A 21150-nucleotide genomic window follows, 5' to 3' on the forward strand; every position below is an offset into this window, starting at 1 on the left:
ACAGAGCCGGAATAGCGAGCTGAAGCGTGGTTCTGGGGTGTCTGGGGGGGGCTGCCGCTTTCTGGAAAAGAGGTGCCCGCCTGCCGGGCTCGCTGCTGCCGCTCGGGGCCGGGCTCCGGCCTGAGCTCCCGCCCCCGCCTCGGCTCCCCCGGGCGAGCCGCGGGCCCGGCCGCGCTGTCCTGAGGGGAGGGACGAGGCCGGCTGGAGAAGCGACCACGGCTCTGGCAGCGGAGGCCGGGGAGCCGCGCGCTCCGTGCCACGCACCGTGTGCGGAGGCGGGGACACCGGTACCGCCGCACGGGCTCCGCCGCGGGGCCCGCCTTTCGGGCGGCACCTCCCCCCACCTCTGCCTCGCGGGGCGGGGCGGGGCCGCTGCCGGGGACGCGGCCGCCCCGCCCCGCCGCGCCGCGCCCCGCCCCCCCCGCCGCGCCCCGCCCCCCCCCCGCGCCCCGCCCCCCCCGCCGCGCCCCGCCCCCCCCGCCGCGCCCCGCCCGCCGCGCCGCGCCCCGCCCGCCGCGCCCCTGGCGGGAAGCTGCCGCCGCACCGGGCGCCTGCGCGGCACCGCCCCGTCCCCGCTTCTGCGCTGCCGCCGGCCGCTCCACGCGGTCCTCACGCGGGGCCGCCGCCATGAAGTTCGCGTATCGGGTGAGTGCCCGGCGGCGGCCGTCCGCCCGGGTGGGACGGGCCCCTCTGCCCCGCTCCTCTGACCGCCTCCTCTTCTTCCCTGCCTCCCCCGCAGTTCTCCGGCCTGCTGGGCACCGTGTACCGCCGCGGGAACCTCAGCTTCACCCGCGACGGCAGCGCCCTCGTCAGCCCCGTCGGGAACAGGATCTCTGTCTTCGACCTGAAGAAGTAAGCGGGACCTGGCGTCTGCTTCGCCCCTCGGCCCGCCTCAGGCCGCCGGCCTAGCGCTGCGCTGGCGCCTGCCGGGGCGGGGCAGGCCCGGTGCTGCCAGCACGGTGTTTTGAGGGGGCGGGCGTAGAGCTTGCGGGAGGCCGCGGGGCTCGGGCCGGGGGCGGCGGGGCGGCATGGCGGCAGCCGGGGCCGCGCGTCCGCCGTGCGTGGGGGCGGGGAACGGCGCCCGTGGCACGGGCGGGCCTTCAGCCGGCGGCGGCCGGGGCTCGCTAGAACGTTGGTTTGCCTTTTGAAACGGCCTGGAAAGGTTCTGGTTCAGCGCTAGGAGTTGGGAGAAAAACTGTCGAGGTGGTGCGCGGCGCGGATTTTCTGTACGTAGGTCTGTGGGGAGAACAGCGCAAGTATGTAAGGGCGTGTTTTGGAAACAAAGGGGGAAATTTTTTTTATTTAGTCGTAAGGTTTCCGTGTGTGCTTCTGCCTTGTACTCCCTCTTCTGTATGGCAAAGCCTAGAATATCGTCTGCCTTTCCTGGTAGGCCAGAATCGTGATTGATGTTCGGGATGCCGGTATTCTGGTCGGGAGCCCATCTCTTACATAGTAGGTGTTTATGGGATTGTGACAGCTAAAGAAATTGTGGGATTTCTGCATCTAAGTTGATTCTGTGGCTCTAACATAGGTATCAAGCCATATTTCATTGATACCAAGGATGATTGTTGTTTTTACACCCTTGTACCTAGTTTACTGTTTCATCTTTTTCTTGCAGTAATAAGTGTGAGACATTGCCATTGGCAACACGGCTTAATATTGTCTGCGTGGGGCTCTCTCCAGATGGAAGACTGGCCATTCTGATAGATGAAGGTACTTTCAGAAAGGAGGCATTTTGTTTTATAAAAGAATGAAATAAAAAAATACAACCTTAAGAGGGGAAAGTCTGTATTGCTACGTATTCAACCTTAATGCAAATTAGGATTGCTCTGCTTTAAAAATTATGTTAAGAATTTCTGGGGAAGATACGTTTATCTACAGAACTGAAAAATAACTTACCTAGAGATTTTAGGTAGTGACTTGTAAGTTTGATTGTATTTTTATTCTTAATAAGCACGCTATCTTGAAAAAAAGTTTCTGAGGAAGTACTTCTGTGTGCCCTCCCTCCCATTTAAGGAAAGAAACTAAGCTTGCTAGGCATAATGGTTTCTTTGGGAACTCGGCTATTTCCATGATCCTTCTTTTTCTGCCCTTACAGAGGGAGCTGCCTTGCTTGTCAGTTTGATTGGGAAATGTGTGATACATCACTTTCATTTTCACAAGCCAGTTCACAGTGTCAGCTTTTCCCCTGATGGCAAGTAAGTAAAGTGTGTATGCTTTAGAACAAAACAACAGAAACTACCCCATAAACTAGTTGTAGTTATGAAGCCATTCTGACCAATCTGGGGATGATACCTGTTGATGAAATAGGGGAGATTTTGAACTGATCAGGGTCACTTTATCTGTAAAGTTGAGAGGGCAAGAAAAAGCAAAGCCTTGGAAACAGATACCAGCAGGAAAATTGCCTGTCACAGATGCTGTCTGTGGTGGTACTGTTGGAAACAGATGTGCTGCGAATCATCTGTTCTTAAGGGGGGAACAATTGGAACCACAGTATTGCGTGATGGCAGTTGTGGCAGTACAGAGTTTCACTGCTGACTTGGTTTAGTCTAAGACAAGTGTACTACTGAAAGGCAATTCTCTGAATCAAGTGCTGCTTTTCACGTCCCTTATATTTTAACTGCATGGTCACAGATACAAAGTGAGGTGGTGTTAATGTTAGAAGGGTTACGAAGATGAGAGGAAAAGTTCCCCTTTTAGCAGCATTCCTCAGTTGGATTGACTTAAAGTGATCTTGAATGAGCTTTTGCTTGAAAGTTGGAATCGCAGTTCTGGGTTAGGGAATTATAATGGCAACAGGACCAGATAAAAGAATATGTGTAACGGGTGCAGAATCTTTGTGTTTCTGAAAGTGGCCAATATATGGAGGTGAAGAGAGGTTGAAATAGAATATCTTGTTTTGATTGTTTGAACTTTTCCTTCCTTCATGGGTATTAGAAATAAATATTTCATTATTCAACATAAGTGATTTTTACTGAAGTTTTTCTGTCTTACAATGCGTTATGTTGGGGGATACTATCAATATGCAAATGATTTTTGGTTTTTCATTTGAAGGCAATCCATATTTATTAATGTATATATGAGTAACGTAGAAACCTGTTAACATTGTTTTGTTGTATTGCAGTCTTGTACTCAACAATTGTTTGCTTTAACAGCTTTATGTGCAGTTATGCTTTTTCCCCATGTATGACAGGAAATTTGTGATTACAAAAGACAATGTTGCTCTTATGTACCATGCTCCTGGGAGGAAACGAGAATTTAATGCATTTGTCCTGGACAAAACTTACTACGGTCCCTATGATGAAACAACTTGTATTGACTGGACTGATGATTCCAAGTGAGTTGTTAAGCACTATGTACCTGCTCATGTTGTTAATATTTGTATGCATGTTACAGTCCATCTTTCCTCTAAAGTATTGTACTAGCTTTACAAGTTCTTTTTGGCTCTTTTGTTTCTCATTCTATCTTGAATTAAAAAGAAGCATTAGTCAGACTAAAAAGTATAAAATATGCATATACTGGGGATCAGCAATAGATTCTTGCTTGAAAATGCCTAATGATCCATAAAAGCAACATATCTTAGGTGTGTGAGCATGCCTGGCCTTTTGTATGTATTTAATCTCATCTACCTTTGCTAGAGTTGCCAACCTCAGTTTACAACTCCTGTGTGTGTAAAATCACTTTTGAAGTAGTGACTGGTATCTTCCTGCTCAGAATGCTTTCCGCCCAGTGAAGAGTTTTGCAAAGTAGTTTTCTAATTGAAATTGCATTTTCTTTTGTAGATGTTTTGCAGTAGGGAGCAAGGACATGTCTACATGGGTGTTTGGAGCAGAACGATGGGCAAACTTGATCTACTACTCACTTGGAGGGCATAAGGATGTAATAGTAGCCTGCTTTTTTGAAGAGGACAGTCTAGATGTATGTATAATCATACAACATTTTTGAATTTTAATATTAAAATAGTTGAAGCAGAATCTTATCTACAGATAAGGATGCTGACTGTTCTGAGTATATCTCAGAATTTAAAAAATACCTGAGTAACATGTCTCTCAACTTCTCTGCTGTAAACTCTGTGGAGTTTACAATTCCATGAAGAAGTAAGCTTTAGAAGGAGAGTAAGTTACTTAAAATTGCTTTCCAATAAATTTACAGTTTAAAATATAAAAAAATTAATTAGGTATAATACTAACTGGTAATCAAATTGCTTTTGGTCTTTTAAAAAACTATTTGAGAGCAAGTGAAGTAAATCACCAGTTCTCAAGTGAAAATTTGCAAATGAATTTTCCAGATCAAAGCACCTTGAATTCTGGAGGACTAAGTAATGCATTATCCTAATATTTGACTTGATAATCCTTCTGTAATTCTATTCATAACAAGACAGCAGAGTATGAAACACAGGCGTTACCTAATGTTTGTGTGTTTGTATTCTAGCTGTACACAATTAGCCAGGATGCAGCTCTCTGTGTGTGGCAGTGTGATACAGAGCTTGATGGTCTGAAGCCCATACCCCCTAAAGATGCAGGTAGGGAAAAAAATGCAGCAAAAGATGATGAAGAGTTTCTCGAAGAGCCGAAGGGTGAAGAAATTCATGGAAAGGCCAATCCAAATGAACAAGAGACTAGAGAGAAGGTTAAATATTCACGCGTTGCCAAGTAAGTGATTTTTAAGTTTTCCAAGGACAAGAGTTGTTACGGGGATTTACTATATTGGGCTTTTTTCACCCTTTGTCACTCATTCAAAGCAGTATAAAACTTTGCCCAGGATGTAATAATTTACTATAGATCCCATTTTAAATAGTTTCAGTAGAGAACACATTTGTTTTACCTTGACAGGTGGTCAATACCCTTCACCTTCAGCGTAACAACTCAGTGTAATTTTAATGTATAAGAAATACCAACTTAGGATGTACATGTTGTTTGAAACTCAGAAAGTGTAATGAGATTTTTGTACAGTGTCATTTTAAGTCTAGAGGCTTTGAGCTCTTGCAGGAAGAGATTGATTGACTTCAAGAAGTAACAGCAACATTTGGTAAAGGTAGCTCATCAGCTTCTTTGGTGAACTACTTGAAGATGCCTTCCTGAAGGATCTCCCTATTTCTCCACATCAAAGGAGATCATAGATTCATAGAATCATTTTGGTTGGAAAAGACCTTTGAAATCATCTAACTATTAACCCAGGACTGCCAAGTCCACCACTAAACCATGTCCCTAAGCACTGCATCTATGCGTTTTTTAAACACCTCCAGGAATGCTGATTCCACTGCCTCCCTGGGCAACCTGTTCCAGTGCTCGACCACCCTTTCAGTGAAGAAATTTTTCCTAATATCCAATTAAACCTCTCCTGGCATAACTTGAGGACATTTCCTCTTGTCCTGTAGCTAGTTACCTGGGAGGAGAGACCTACCCCCACCTGCCTACAGCCTCCTTTCAGTTAGTTGTAGAGAGCAGTAGGAAGCCCCCTGCATTTCCTCCAGACTAAACAATCCCAGTTCCCTCAGCTGCTCCTCTTGAGACTAGGATGTGACTTATAAAGTATAATCCAGCTTCAGGATGGTCACAACATTTAGCTTTGCGTGAAGAAGGATAACGTTTTTAGGCAATCTCTTGTCAGTGGAGGGAGGGAGAGATGGGATGCATGTAGGGGCCGACTGGGACACCGAACATCAGGTTTCTGTGCTCAGTCTCTGACTGTGAAGGAGACATAGCGCACCCTACCCCACCCTAGGTTGGAATTAGCCTTAGTGAACATCACTTCCATACTGGAGGTATTTGGAGTGTACAACTGTTGGATAATGTTAGATGCTCTTTTATTTGTCATGTGGTGCTTACCTGTTTAATTCCTGTGAGAGCTAGAGCTACAGAGAAACCGAGAAGACCGTCTTCACTAGACGTACAGTATTTACAACTATTGCTTCAATTCCTTATTTTGTAAAAGGACCACATGCAGAGGGATAGCCAGTGAATTCATGAGAGCCATCCATACTGGTATTAGATGATGGAAAGGAAATGCACAGTGCTGTTCCTCTGAGGTTAACTTTTGGTCCTTTTATTGCATGTGATCAGATGTCACTTCTGATAATGAGATTACTGTAGAAGCTGTACACATTGAGCAGAAGAGAGTTAGCTTCCATTGGCTATGTCAAGTATGTGTATCTTTAGGAGTTCCTGGAACTACTGCTTTTTAGTTTTATTGTAGGATACCTTGATCAAAATACTTGACCTATACTGAAATGCAGCTCTAACAACATACTTCTCTGTCACATTTGCTTTCCTTCTTTCTTATTTCTTTGATACCAGGTATTTTTTCAATAAAGAGGGAGATTTTAATAACCTGACATGTGCAGCCTATCACAAGAAGACACACCTTTTAGTCACTGGTTTTGCCTCTGGAATCTTTCACCTCCATGAGCTTCCGGATTTCAATCTGATCCACTCCTTGAGGTGAGGTATGGGGTTGTCATTGTTACTTGGTTTGATTTGGGGTGTGTGTGGGGCGTGTGTACATTTTTGGGGGGAGGTGTCTTGTTTGTTTGACTAAGAACATACCATGTTTAGTAGTGAAGGATGAAGAATTGTAGAATTACTTAGGTTGGAAAAGACCTTTGTGATCATCAAGTCCAACTGTTACAATCAAAGCATGAAAATCTTAAAACATGAGTATCTATTTAGTATCTGTAAAGGCAGAATCATAGTTAGACTTTTGTAATAAATACCATACAACTCCATTCCACAGCTTATTATGGAAAAGTGAGATCTGAATGAAGAACTTCTGAGCAGTTAGTTGTGGGCCTTAGATTTCTTCAACACTGTGCAGTGGACTTTGTTTTCAGTTACTTTATAGAAAATTGAGAAAATACCTGGAAAAAAATTGTGTAAAATTATCTGTAAATTGTCTCTAAGTTAAAAAATAAACCCATAGTTCTTTTCCATCCCTGTATGATGCTAGTGAAGGAATGCATCATTTCCCTGTACAGAAGAAATATTTTTTTTTTCTTGAATGTAGGGGGTTTTATTCTTTGCTATCAAGTATATCTTTGAGATATAGATATGTTGTCTTCATTCTGAATAAGGCTGTATTGTCTGTTTCATGATTCTAAGTATAATAAAGGAAAGAATTTGTCTGCAACTTGTGATGTTACAGTGATACAGAAGTTCAGTAATCAAAGAACTTGCTTGAACAGAGGTAATAAACCCTAGATTTGAAGTTTTATCACACAATGCGTGAAAAAGCGAGTTTGTTTATTGGGTAATTCTCTTCAGTATTTCAGACCAAAGGATAGCTTCTGTTTCTATCAACTGTACGGGGGACTGGATTGCCTTTGGATGTTCAGGTTTGTAATTTTTTTTTGTCTGTTTCATGGAAAAATTAGGAATGTTGTGGGCATGCAAGCCCCAAATCCTCTTACTAGTCTTGACCCCAAATGTTAAAGTTTTGTTAATAATTTATAGTCTCATCTCTCTAGTGTCTAAATATAGTAATGCAAGTATCCTTTATTAATTTATCCTTACAAAATTCTTGTGATTTAGGAAAATATTTTGTTGACAAAGGAAAAAGTATGTTTCATATATGAAAACTTAGCAGAATTAGGATAAAGCCCATATCCCTTGCACTTTATAATATACTTTCATTCTGGGTCCAGTCTCTTCCTTTGCCACTTGTTGCGTGTGCCATTTTACAAAGCTGCCTGGATGTTCCAGCATTCCCACTCGATCCAATAATGATTTGCATGGTAACCAAGATTCAACTTCTATATGCAGCCCTGCTTTTCTTTCCATCTCATTTATCAGCTGGTCGATAACATTGCTGTTGTAATACTCAGAATGTTAATCCAAGTAACAGCACCTGGTTGTTGAGGAAAGTTGCCTTGAACTTAAAGGGAAAGGGCTTTTATTAAGATCGATAGATGTGTAGTGCAACCTGTCTGCATCAACATTTTTGGATTTTTATGGTGCTTGCAGTTAGGTCTTTTCTGGCTTGCATTTGCAGGATTATTGTATTCAAAATACTGATTAATACTTCTGCATTTACAGGTTTGGGTCAGCTCCTGGTGTGGGAATGGCAGAGTGAGTCCTACGTGCTGAAGCAGCAGGGACATTTCAACAGCATGGTTTCATTAGCGTATTCTCCAGATGGACAGTACATAGTAACTGGAGGGGAGGATGGGAAAGTGAGTAAGGCAGTATTACTGAAATGTGAACTTAAGTCTTAATGGCATAGTAAGCAGCTTGGATTTTCATTTTATGTACAAAACCATTACTGTACCTGATACATTTTTTTTCTTAATATAGACTAATAGTTTTTTGTCTTCACTTTTCCTAAATGTTTTGAATTTTCTCTTTAGAGCGTATATATTTTGATTTATTATTACTGGTATCCTTTGCAAATTGCATCACTTACGCTTTTTAGCAGATGATTTTTTAATTATTATCGATGCAGTCACCATAAACACAAAAAGGTCTAATTCATCAAATGTTAATTTATGTATGCTTGTGGTGGTTCCATGACCTTTCAGGTTGAGAGAACTTCAGTCACCCATATTCATACCCCTTTAGTAATTGGTTTTTATGTGAAATTAATTTCACATTATTTATAAAAGTACAACTCCTACTAAACAGATTTTTCTGAAATGTGCCATTGCAGAAGCTTATTATTTAAAAGAAAAATTAGCTTCTCATGGATGACTTGTATTGAAATGATGAACTACATGTACAGGTACCCTTTTTGTAAAGATGTTTTGTAGAGTAATCCCACAATCTCGGCACGTAAATGGGACAAAGATAGTATTGTATTTCCTACCAGAACTGAATGTCAGGAAAAGACTTGCCACTTCATGGTTTCTGCCCAAACTGACCAAATCCCAGAAGTCTTAAACTTCTGATAGCTAAATGCATAACATTTTTGGTTGGCAGGGAGAATATTGATATATCATCTCAATTGTAACTTCTGGAATGGCTTCACAGTTGGTTTTGAATTTGATACTTGTCCTATCCATAGACACCACAAATCTTTGTAGCCCAAAATGCTCCCCAAGTGCTATAGCTTTCCTTGAAAATTAACTTCAAGATCTTTTTGTCAATCTCCAGTTAGATTTTCATGTTGTATATGTATCTTTAGGGGTTTAATGATAAGCTGTGGCCTGTTTGCCTCACTTTCACAGAATTCCTTGCTAAACTCCTTTATACTGTTGCAGAGTTGTAGGTCAACTTTTCTTTGCTATTTTGCTGCCATACCCTTTCTGTCTGAATTGATGATGGAGATTCTAAGAAGTCTTTTCTTGTCTTTTGCAGGTGAAAGTGTGGAACACTTCAAGCAGCTTTTGTTTTGTCACTTTTACAGAACATACTAGTGGTATAACTGCTGTAACTTTTACTTCCAATGGTTATGTCATTCTGAGTGCTTCCCTAGATGGAACAGTGCGTGCCTTCGATTTACACAGGTGACTCCTTATAAAAGCTTTTGTGTCTCATTTAGTCTTCAGCTTTCACACCCCAACTGTGTGAAAATCACAGCAGACTGCTGATTGCTTGTTTCCATTTGCACAAATGTGAGTGCTGCTTTATTCATTTTTTGATTCAGCCTTTCATTCAAATTGAGATAAGTCATAAGGATTCCTGTCACTCCATCCAGTTCCTGTGAAGAAAATTCTGTAAGAACTTTTCCCAGAGAGGCTGGAAATCCAGTAAGGTTATTGTTTGGCTCTACTCAAATGGGGAGAAGGTAGCTAACAAAGTTTGCCATGGTTTTATTGGTTGAGCCATTGTCATATAACTGCATACAGAACAGGATATGTAAACAAGCCCACGTTTCCTAAAGAACGCACATATGCTATGTAATAGAAGAAAGCACTTCTGTTTGAGTGGTTTTGGCTGTTACTTCTGCAGAGTTGTTGATACCTTTTTTGAATCTTGGAATCATGCTGAGGCATTGCATCTAATTTTATACAAAGAATATTTTTTCTATAGGTAGCTTAAAAGACTTTACAAGTATAATGAAATCCTTTTTTATTTTTATTTACAAATATATTTGTAAAACGTGTTTAAATTTACCTAAGATGTCTTCATAATTTATTTTTGTATTTACAACAGATACCGCAATTTCCGTACCTTTACATCTCCACGACCAAGTCAGTTCTCTTGTTTAGCTGTGGATTCCAGTGGAGAGATTGTGTCAGCTGGTTCCCAGGATTCCTTCGAAATATTCATCTGGTCAATGCAGAGTGGGAGGCTGCTAGATGTAAGGACTTACAATATCAGAGGACTTGAATTTAATGTAGATCATGACGTTACTAAGTAACTTTGGGATTAGTTGGAGGGTTTTAACAGAACGTGTGGGGTTTTATTTCTAGGGGTTTTGTTTGGTTTTGTGTTTATATTTTTCTGTTATATTTATATTCAAGAACCAGAGTGACACTATGTAACTCTCAGCAATTTTTTATTTATTTTATGGAGGCTATCCTGGATTTGTGTGGGAAATAGTTTATAGAATTTTTGAGTGATGAGCTCTTTCTGGCTGGTGAAGTTATAGCAACAGTGCCGAGCTGTCATATGAGCGTATGAGAGTCTTTCATGCTGGCTGTAGTTGTTCAGAGATGTTCTTTTCTACATATTTTCTGCAGGCAATGAAGAAATTGTACATGCTTTAAGATTGATAGAGATTTTGTGGACAGTTTTGCTGGAGCAGAGCAGGGGCATGATTATGTAGAAGGTTTTTATTGTGTAAAGTGAGAATATTAAGTTAAATCGCCACCATCTTGCTGCTATTTTGAAATGATTTATTTTCAGCATGAACGTAATAAAAGAGGGACCCAGTACTTCTGAGCAAATCAAAGTCATTTGCTGTTTAATTTTTAAGCATTATTGTGCATCTTGTACAAGTAGATGAACTCAGCAATTCATGTATATAATTTGGCATAGCTATTGAATATACATCACTATAGTAACTCAGAGTATACTTGAGTGCAGTTACTTTCCTTGATTTATTTTGAGAGGAGAAGGAGCTCCATGCCGTAAGAATCTGTATTACTCTTATTCACTGTTTTTATAAGCATTTTTCCTTAAATGTTTTCAGCTGCAGGACATCTTGAATTCTTTCTGTGCTTTTTCACAGTTGGTCTGATTGTTCTGATAAGCTGGGGTAGGGGGGAGCGCAGTTTTCCTAAGTCATGGTCTCTAAAGAGGCTCTGTATGCATAGGAGTGGTTGCAGATGCCTATGCAGCCGTAGTACTTCTGTGAAATGCTTTAAAACTTCTGAAAATTAAAAGTTGACATCGCTGGTATGTATCATGCCAAATGTCCAAAAGTCACCTCAGGCATGTGTGGACAAGTTAGGCATGGTTTCATTGCTGTATGTAGAGTTTACTGAATGCAGATTACATGAATTTCAGGTTTTTTCACCTAATTCCATGTTATCTTTTCTTCTTTTATTAGGTCTTATCAGGTCATGAGGGCCCCATCAGCAGTTTGTCCTTTAACCCCATGAAGTGTGTTCTAGCTAGTGCCTCTTGGGATAAAACTGTCAAGTTATGGGACATGTTAGACAGCTGGAGAACTAAGGAGACGCTAATACTGAACTCAGATGGTAACTTCATTTCATCTTACATCAAATATAAAAATATTATCAATTATATTTCAAGAATGAACAACAGAACATGTCAAATACAGACTCACTCATTCTTGGTAATGAAAACTGAAAGTTGAGGTAGTCCTGTAGTACTTGATTAACAGTGTAAGAAATCTTTTTTTTATTTAATACTAGCTCTAGCTTTATAATTAGCTAAAAACTTGTATGCTGTCCAGAGAAAAAGCAGGTACTTGTTACTCTTAAGCTTCTTTTGGTAGTTGAGATGAGATCCTAGAAAAGTAGAGGGTATTTTCTTTGAAAACATATCTGACTGCATATTTAACCGTTAATTAAATTCTTTTCAGTTCTTGTTGTTGCTTTCCGTCCTGATGGCAAGGAGCTTGCAGTTGCTGCTTTGAATGGACAGATAACATTTTGGGATCATGAAAATGCAGTACAAACTGGCTCAATTGAGGGAAGGCATGATCTTCAGATGGGGAGGAAGGAGCTTGATAAAATAACTGCCAAACAAGCAGCCAAGGGAAAGTAAGTGAATGAGATTGCAGTGAAAAGAGGGTGCCACACTGGCTTGCTTTGGAATTGTTTCTTTATATTTTGTTTTTTACATGAAGGTTTCAGAGTGTGTCTGCTGTTCAAGTGCTGTGATCTTGATGCTGGAATTTAAAAGACTGCCTGACTTGATATCTGGAAGGATTCTTTTTGTCTCTTGCTGTGTTAACCCACTGATCAGCATCATTCTGAGCTTGTATTCTTGTTGTCAGTTATAGGTTTGAGTTGCCAGCATAATAGTAAGCTTCTCATGACAAGTTGTTCATTTGCTGAATGTGACAGGTTTTTAGGTGGTTATCTTGTTGTGTAAGTACTAGTATGTAACTATTAGTGTGTAGAAACTGTGACATTTTTTTAAAAAAATCTAAATATGCTGTGGGTTTTATTTCATGTTACTATGCATGTGAAGTAATGTTTAAAGGCAAGTTGAATTTGTGTCCTGTCAAAAAGTGTAATGTCAAGTGTAAAGTCATGTGTTTCATTCTTCTCTTTTTCCCTTGAGCCCTTTTTTTTTTTTTCATATTGCTACCTCTCCGAACAAAATGAAAAAAGGAAACAATGACTTTTTGGAAAAAAAGTGGTTTTTTGGTGGTGAGCTGTCAACCGGCTCTTTGAAACATGCCATGACTTTGTTTTTTCTCTAGCTCTTCTGACCATCCTTAGCGTTTTGTAGGGTGTAGTTGAGAGCTCATTCCTGGAACTGCAACTCAGAATCAGAAGTATGGAAGTACTTCAAAAAGCTGTTGAAGTTCTAAACTGTTTGTGATTGATAGTAAAGCCCCAAGTATTTGTGGTAAATGGTTTTGTGTGTTAAATACATGTTGTGTGAATGAAGTTCTCCTCTTTCTCCATGGAATGGTTTTTCTTCTGTGTCCTTATGCTGTAGTCATGTCTTTTAGCTTGGATGTGGTGGTGAAATTAACTGCTTCCTCTTTTTTTATTACTAGATCTTTTACTACTCTGTGTTACTCGGCAGATGGTCAGTCTATTCTGGCAGGTGGATTGTCAAAATTTGTCTGTATATATAATGTCAAGGAACAGATTCTTATGAAAAAATTTGAAATCTCATGCAACTTTTCTTTAGACGCAATGGAGGTATGTGACCACAGGAGTCAGGTTTTTTTCATTCCCCCACCCCTGTAAGACTTTGGGTTTGGTATAACATATCGTTAAGCAGGATTCATGAATGTTTCGTTAAGCAGTTTCATTTTCTTGGTTTTGTGCAGGAAAGGGGTAAGTAAGTACTTCTCAGAAAACAAAATTAATTCCTGATTCTCAGCTAACTAGTCTTGCCAGGCTGTGGTGTGTTTGTGTTGAATGAGCAGAAGAACTCCTATACATGGTTAAGTCAGTTGGCACTTAACTTAAAATTGAAAATTTAAATTACCAATATTGTGTACTGAGCTAACTTTCCCTGGGTGTCAGTTGCTTGTGTTAGCAAAGAAGTGAAGGATTTTATTGCAGACACAGAACATCACTGACCTTTAGAATCACGGGTTTCTGAATATTGCCAAATGCAAAATTAAATTCCTTTTAAAGTAAACAGTGAAAAGCATCAGAAGGAAAAAATTCCAGTAACCCCTTTTTAACATCCCCTCACCTGAAAGGATGATTGTACCAGCGTTCATGTCAGGCTGTATTTGACTGTGGTTCCAAGTATATTTCTTTGACAACAGTGGTTTGGGAAGCAGCCTTCATTTCTCTGCTGCCCTCTGTTGTGCTAGTGTAGCTCAACATGTGGCTTAAAAGAGGATAGTAGAAGTGAGCCAGATGGAAGAATCCTGGAGGGGATGGGTGTGTAGAAATGGGGGGCAGGGAGGTCTGTAAAACATGGTTTGTGTAGCTGTCTGGCTGCACAGCCCTTACATTAGCACAGTGCAGCTATGGAACCTGAAGGGGAGGAGGAGTGGGTATCTGAGGAAACAGTGCATCTATCAAGTAGAGCAACGTCATGATAATGTGAAACCACAGTCTAAATTGAGCTGTGCTGTTCTGAGGCAGCCTGATTCTCATCTGTGGTTGGACACTGTTGCCTGCTGTTGTGAAATTGTCAGTTTTCTCCATGATTTTGGAGAAGCTTTTGGAAGAAAGTGCAAGGAACTAATCACTAGATAACTCCAGAATGTTATGGAGAATTTTCAGAGGTTTGAGAGAAGATTCAGTGCAGTGAATGGAACTTACATGTTTTTCTAGGAGTACTTGGATCGGAGAAAAATGACTGAATTTGGCAGCATGGCTCTGATTGATGAAGGGGCTGGAGGTGAAGATGATGTTGCCATTCCTCTTCCCGGAGTAAAAAGAGGTACAGCTTTTGGCTTTGCTGTCTTGTTACCAGTTGTGTGGACCAAAACCTTTGACTTCGAGTCAATTCCAGATAAGAAGGGTTTGAATTGTTCAGCTCAGTTTTAAAGTTAGCATTGCCTGAATGTTCTGTAGCCACAGGGTTCTGTTACACAAGTGTTCAGCTGATGTAGGGGTGGATCCTTTTGCGTGGTAGAAGCAACAGGAAACAGGGAGGTACTGTGGTCTCCTGGCTGTGGAACCCAGCAGTCCTGATTGAATTTTCAAAGAGCAAAATTCAGTCCCACCACTTTAACTATAGGATCTCTTGGACATGAGCTGTCCCTTACTTAACCCTGTCTTTAACTCTGCCAGGTTTTGGCATGGTCAGCATTATTTTTCAGTATAATAATAACAGCATAGTTAGAGTTGATAACTAGACCGTGAACTTTTGGTGAATATATGAAATTACCACTGAACTTCTCTTTTAGGTGACATGAGTTATCGACACTTTAAACCAGAAATAAGAGTGACTTGCCTGCGATTCTCTCCTACAGGTGAGTATTGACAATTAATGTAGGATTTTTTTTATTCCATATAAAAAGCAAAAGAGTAGAGCATTGGAGGTGTAATAATGAAGTACAGATGCCTTGGAGATGGTCTCTCCAGATGTTACATGGTGCTACTAGGTTTGTAATCTAGTTTCCTTTATAGTGGGTAACTAGGAAACCTCAAGTGTGCATCACTTTCAGCTAGTATTTTTACAAGCATTGTTATTGCTGACAGGTTGATAAATGATGCATGGCTTTTGGTCTTAACCACTTCTTGTAAACAATGAGGAGTCATCTGTATAACATTACTTTTCTGTTTCCATCCTAGAAAACTCAGCTTTGCTCTTAAATACTGTTATTCTCTTCTAGGACGAAGCTGGGCAGCCACCACCACAGAGGGTCTTCTTATTTATTCACTGGACTCTGGGCTAATTTTTGATCCTTTTGAGCTGGATATTGATATTACACCCAGCAATATACACAAAACACTGCATCAGAAGGAATACACTATGGCTATCATCATGGCCTTCAAGCTGAACGAAAAGAAATTAATTCAGGAGGTCATGGAGGCTGTACCTAGCAACGAAGGTGAGTGGATCTTCCATGAAATTTGGCTGAGCTAGCTATAAGCAGAGGTGTGTATGACAAGTAAGTTGAGGCGTAAAGGGTGGAGTTTAGCTTTTGGAGGTGTGGGTTGAGGAGGATAATGTTGACATTTAAGGACTTTCTACTGTAGGTGAAGAGACTAAAGAGGAGGGGATGGTTTTTTTGTAAAAAAAACTAGACTTCTTAGTGTTGGCTTATGTTTTAATTTTACCAGTCTACTGCATGCTCATCTAGTGACTTCCGAACGTGGAATTTAATTAGGTCTGGATATACAGGTAAAGTTTTTGGATGCCAGTTCTCAGAAGCAGCTGATGTTCTAGAGGTGCACAGAAAGTTTAACATGAGTTAGCAGTGTGCCTTGTGATGAAGGCAGTTAACTGATGCTGGGCTGTACTATCAAGTATGTAGTCAGCAATTTGAGGAAAGTGGTTAGTCTTCTTTGTTGAGCATCTGTGAGACCGTGTCAGGAGTACTGTGACTAGTTTTGGGCTCAACAGGAAAGACAGGCATTGATACTCTGAAGCATCTGGTGGAGGGCTTGGAGAATGATTGGAGGGCCAAAGTGCATGACAGCTGAGGAGCAGCTTAAGAGAGCTGGGTTTGTTCAGTCTTTAAAGAGGTGGGGAATATTTTTACTGTCTTCAAGTGCCTAAGTGAATGTTAGAAAGAATGCAGAACCAGACTTGGAGTTGCACAAGGATACAACGAGAGGCAACACGGGAAATTCCAACTAGATATTAAAACCAATAGTATTATGTTGGGGGTAGTCAAATACTGCAGCGGGTTGACAAGGGACTCAGTGGCGTCTCCATCCTTGGAAATGGTCTGTACTCAACTGGGTAAAGCTGTGTGCCAGCTGCTCTAAATTAGTCTTGCTTTGGACTGCAAAAATTTGAAGCCACTTTGTAACTGTCAGCTCTTAGAAGTTTTGTTCCTTTAGTTTATAGTGTTAAATTCATCCCTGTAAATGAACGTGAATGTGGCCCTTATAGAGGGCTGTGTTCACACAAACCAATCATTATTAGTTAGTCCAAGCTCTTTCTGACAAGACAGAACTGCTTTCATAATTGTGACGACCGAAACAAAAGGAACAGCTAAGATGTCACTTAGCTTTGGAGAACATTTACTGAAGTCATTCTCTAGCACCCTTTTCATCATTTTGATAAGCAGTGTTCACATTCATTAGCTATTTATGGTAGACACGACCTTAAAAATAATCTTCCAGTAGTGTATTCTACTTAACTTTGTAACTCCATTAACAGTTCTGTCATAGTAACTTTAAAGTGTATTTTCTTAGCTTTACCTCACTGTTACCGCAGTGAAAGGACATAATTTCCTTCCAGTGTTTCATTTGTAAAACATAAAAGGTCCTTTGGAGGATTTTCTTTCTTTATTCTCTAGGCAGCAAGCCTGATAATTATGCATGTCAGAGTGAGTCATCTTTTGCATACCTAGGTTGCATAACGGTGTTTGCCTCTGTCTGGCAACACTTAGTTTTCTTTTACTGATGTTAACCAAAACTCCGTGTACAGGCAGGACTGGGTAAGTAGGCAGGCACCAAAACCTCAGAAGCAGAGGATGAGGCATGGAAATGTCAAGCGTTGTAACCTGCTGCTAACAGAATGAATGTGTGCCTGTTTCTTTAAAAGTGAAAATCTTTTTTTCACAGTTGAATGTTACATAGGCCAGTTGGGGTGACTGCAGAGAATAGGAGTTGGTTATTTTTGAGAGAGGATTATATATAATGAGGTCATCATAGTTACATGTGAGGTTATTTTGAATGCTTATAAATTATGCTTCTTTGTGCTGTGCGATTGTTAACAGCATTTAGACACTTCCTCTGTGAGCAGGTGACTTGGCTATCTTTTCTTAGATAAATTAATGTAAAGTCAGAAGCAACAAGATTTCAGTGAAGTCTAGTCACACAAAAAGAGGAGTAAAGGGTGAAAGTAAAAGTTCAGAAGAAGAGCTGGTAGGGAGAGTATTCTGTTAGGAAGGGAGAACTTGAGGTGGGGGTGTGCAGTTAGGTTCTTGCTTTTTAAATACAGTAGTGATTGGAAGGCTCAAAGAGGAAAGACTTGTCCCCTGAGAGACTATGGTAGTGTACCCCAAAATATACAGTATTAAATACCAAATAGTTGCCAAGATAGTGCTTTCTTCTTCCCCTTATGCTTTCCTGTGGTCTCTTTTATGTTATTCCACATAATAATTCAGCTCTTGTGTCTATGGGCTTTTTTCCTTTTTTGCACAGTTGATGTTGTTTGCTCATCGCTCCCAGACCTGTACGTGGAGAAAGTATTGGAGTTCCTGGCCTCTGCTTTTGAGATATCTTGTCATTTAGAATTCTATCTTACTTGGGCTCATAAGTTGCTCATGCTGCATGGACAGAAACTGAAAACAAGGTGAGACCCTGTGAAAGTCAGCATTTTAAAATTTATTTACCTGTCAGTTTAAAGTTTTTACTTAACATTTACTGACATTCTATATAATGTGTATACAATAACTAAAACTACTTAATTTTTACAACTACTTTACTAACAGTAAAAGTTACAGTTTGGACTCGATGGTCTTACAGGTCTTTTGCAACCTAAGTGATTCTGTGGTTCTGACAGGTGCCTATGATAGACTTGGAATGCATAGTAGGATTGGTGAGGATAAAGTGCAAAAGCATTTTTCAAATGTTACAGGTAAAACTTTGCATAGCATGCTTAGCCTATAAATGCATAAAGATTTCAAGAGTGATGGTAGGATTTTGGCAATTGTCTTTTTAAACAATTGTGCGTATTAAAATACAACTGAAAAAGAATGTGCAGGTACTGACTGCATTTTTATAGACTTGTGATTATAGTATGCGTTCTTATCTTGTTAGTACTCTGTTTTCCTACATAGTTCTTTTCAACTACCTGGGCCTGGTCTGTGAATTACATTCAGCTCACCCATAGTACAGAGTTTATAGACTATGGGAAACACAAACAGGCAAATTTAGAAATTTAAAATGGGCAAAATGCAAGTAATCCAAAAAGGAGTCCTGCAGGTTAAAAAGTGTATCATGTAACTCTTGCTTCAGCGTGGGTATTGATGTTTCAGTTACTGATACGACTAGAACAAATTCTCTCCTTTTGTTGGCTGTTGAAGTAGAAGAGAGTGATTTAAGACAAAGTCTTCCTTGTTCAGAAAGTTTTGTAGTTCCTGGAAGGAACCGTCATCACAGCAGCAAGCAGAATTAGTATTTTGAGTTGCAGTGTGAACATTAGAAAAAATTTATTTCCGGTGAGATACTACTTGTATTGGGTATAATCATTGAGGGCAAAGTCAAAAGCAAAGAGCTTTTGTTTATTTAGTATTATCTTGAAACATTTGTGTTGAAATGGTAACATAAAAATGTTGAAAGCATAGAAAAGTTTTAGATTTCCACATGAAAATACAAATGGCACTGCAAACTGCCTGTTTTCTCCATTCAAGGTCAGTGAAGCTGCTCCCTGTGATTCAGTTCCTTCAGAAAAGCATCCAACGTCATTTTGAAGATGTTTCAAAACTGTATGTATCACTATATTTAAAAGTTGAAATCAAAACCCTGTACAAAAGTGTAATGTGGGGGATGATAGTGTGGTATTAGAACTTCTGAAGTGGTGCTCTTTTAGAGGTGTTTTTATTTTAGGAGGAAAATGGAATCTTGTTTCTGACATGTTCTTGTCTATTTTTACAGCTGTGAATGGAATATCTACAATATTAAATATGCATTGGCCATTTCGCAACAGCGGGGCATGAAACGTCTGGCGGAAGAAACATCAGCAGATGAAGAAGACTTGGATTCTGACAGTGATTTTCTTATGCAAGAAGTTCGTAAAGACAATTTTAGTTCTTAGTTACTCTTTGTGAGAGGGAGAGAACCCAAGACAGTAATTTTAAGCAGTGGTATTCACTGAGAACGAGTGGCCCTCATAGTGGCGTAATTTAGCTCTTCTTAACAGTGTGGATGGGGTTACATGTGAGTTAGTGAGGGAAATGTAGGGTAGACAAAGTGCCATCCATGGTGTGTTTGGTGTACCCTTTGGCCACAACTTGACAGCATTGGTTTTTTGATTAATTGATTTCTTTTTTTTATTATTCCTGATTTCAAGTAAGAAAAAAAAGTTTTCTTGTATCAGTGAAGTTAGGAGTATGGCTTGAAGAAGTGCATTCTGTATTAAAAATGCATTGTACATAGATTAACTATTATGAGTTTTGTAATGCAGTCTTGTCATACTTAAAGACTTCCCCCCCACCCCCTTTTTTTTTTTTTTTAAATAATTGTAAATTGGAGGTCTACATACTGCTTTCAACTGACTTTCAATGTTGTTTTACTTGGTTTTAATACATACATATTACTGGAACACTGTTTTCTTCGTTCTGTAACTTCCAAACCTGATGAAGTTTATGAGGATGGTACACCCATAGCAACAAATACTGGGCTGTACAACTTTTGCAGAGGTTAGTTAATGATCTGGAGATACTGTAGTAAAAATTTGTTTGGAAATTACCAACTCAATAATGTAACTTAAACTGTAAGAGGATATGTTACAGATGTTTCTTTTTCTGACAAAAGCCCTTTCTTGTCTTGTTTTTTTAAAAATGTTTATTAACATATTAAAATCTGAAACTTGATTTCGTTGTTTCTTGTGAATTGGTGTGAGAATTGGCTGGTAACGACAGTGAGGTCCTGAATACAAAGAACTGTATCTGTGCTTGTAATACTTCCAAGCCACATGTTATGTAAGGGCTTTGTTAGTGAAGATACTGCAATGTGTATAATAACAATGAGCTAGAATTTTTTTCCCCAGCATGTTCTGTTTTTCTGGATTTGTTTTCTGTTTACTTTCCACTTTTGGAATAGAGGAGAGGTATGAAGATGAAAAACTAAAAACTGCTGAAGAAAAAAATAAGTCCCAAATATATGACAAACACATACAGTTAGTTTGTAGAGTTTCAGTATATAAAGATGCACTTGCTACTTAAGAAAAGCAAATCACTTTGCTATGTTCTATTTACAGTAAAATGTTTAAAAATATCTTCAGTTGCTGGTTCCCCCTTACCATGCCAACGGTAAGGTCATGCCAATGTTTCAGTGTCTCAGAGGTGTGAAGGTACGGCTGGGTTGGAGTGATGCTTGTGGAAGATGGTCGGTGGTACTGTGATGGGATTTGGAATTGCTCGTCATTCTTCACCCCTCTGCTGCCTCCTCCTACCGTGGTCGAAAGCAGGCTTCCTTCCCCTGGGTGGAAGGAGGAGGCATAGCTGGGTAGGGAAGTAGTAGTGCAGGAAGAAGGCAAAAATCCATCTTGGGATACTTGTAAAACTGAAGTGCTGAAGCAAACATGAAAAACACAATCATGTTATCTAACCTATAGTATAATTGTTACTTTTAAATCCATTTTTAATCCATTTTACTGTTTTTCATAGATGTGTCATCTTTGCATGCCTTTTGAAAGACCATATTTTCCTGAAGTATATGACCTACAGCAGACAGGCTGTAATCATTCTGGAATTGTTGCAGCAGTAGCCTTGTAGTCTAGAAAGTAGGGGTTGTGCTGTTTTATGAAGTTG

At 40.2% G+C, this 21150-nt stretch overlaps 1 protein-coding gene across 1 annotated transcript; it reads left to right on the top strand.

The window, feature by feature from the left end:
* Positions 1-541: 541 nt before the first annotated feature.
* On the top strand, positions 542-19849 carry PWP2 (PWP2 small subunit processome component). Its single transcript, XM_037376722.1, has 21 exons — positions 542-645; positions 740-852; positions 1619-1713; positions 2099-2198; positions 3194-3337; positions 3783-3918; positions 4432-4652; positions 6297-6440; positions 7260-7330; positions 8031-8167; positions 9288-9436; positions 10086-10233; positions 11428-11578; positions 11926-12106; positions 13078-13225; positions 14324-14432; positions 14902-14967; positions 15331-15549; positions 17819-17969; positions 19030-19104; positions 19274-19849. Exons 1-21 carry the CDS (start codon positions 628-630, stop codon positions 19431-19433), a joined length of 2736 nt encoding a protein of 911 aa, XP_037232619.1. The 5' UTR covers positions 542-627; the 3' UTR covers positions 19434-19849.
* Positions 19850-21150: the final 1301 nt, after the last annotated feature.

The sequence above is a fragment of the Falco rusticolus genome, chromosome 2 (genome assembly GCF_015220075.1).
Source record: "Falco rusticolus isolate bFalRus1 chromosome 2, bFalRus1.pri, whole genome shotgun sequence".
NCBI lineage: Eukaryota > Metazoa > Chordata > Aves > Falconiformes > Falconidae > Falco > Falco rusticolus.

What these genes read in the sequence shown, in the direction of transcription:
- PWP2 (XM_037376722.1), top strand. An exon ending in TCTGTCTTCGACCTGAAGAA is followed by an intron (nt 853 to 1,618) that starts GTAAGCGGGACC and finishes TTTTTCTTGCAG; the next exon opens with TAATAAGTGTGAGACATTGC. An exon ending in GGCCATTCTGATAGATGAAG is followed by an intron (nt 1,714 to 2,098) that starts GTACTTTCAGAA and finishes CTGCCCTTACAG; the next exon opens with AGGGAGCTGCCTTGCTTGTC.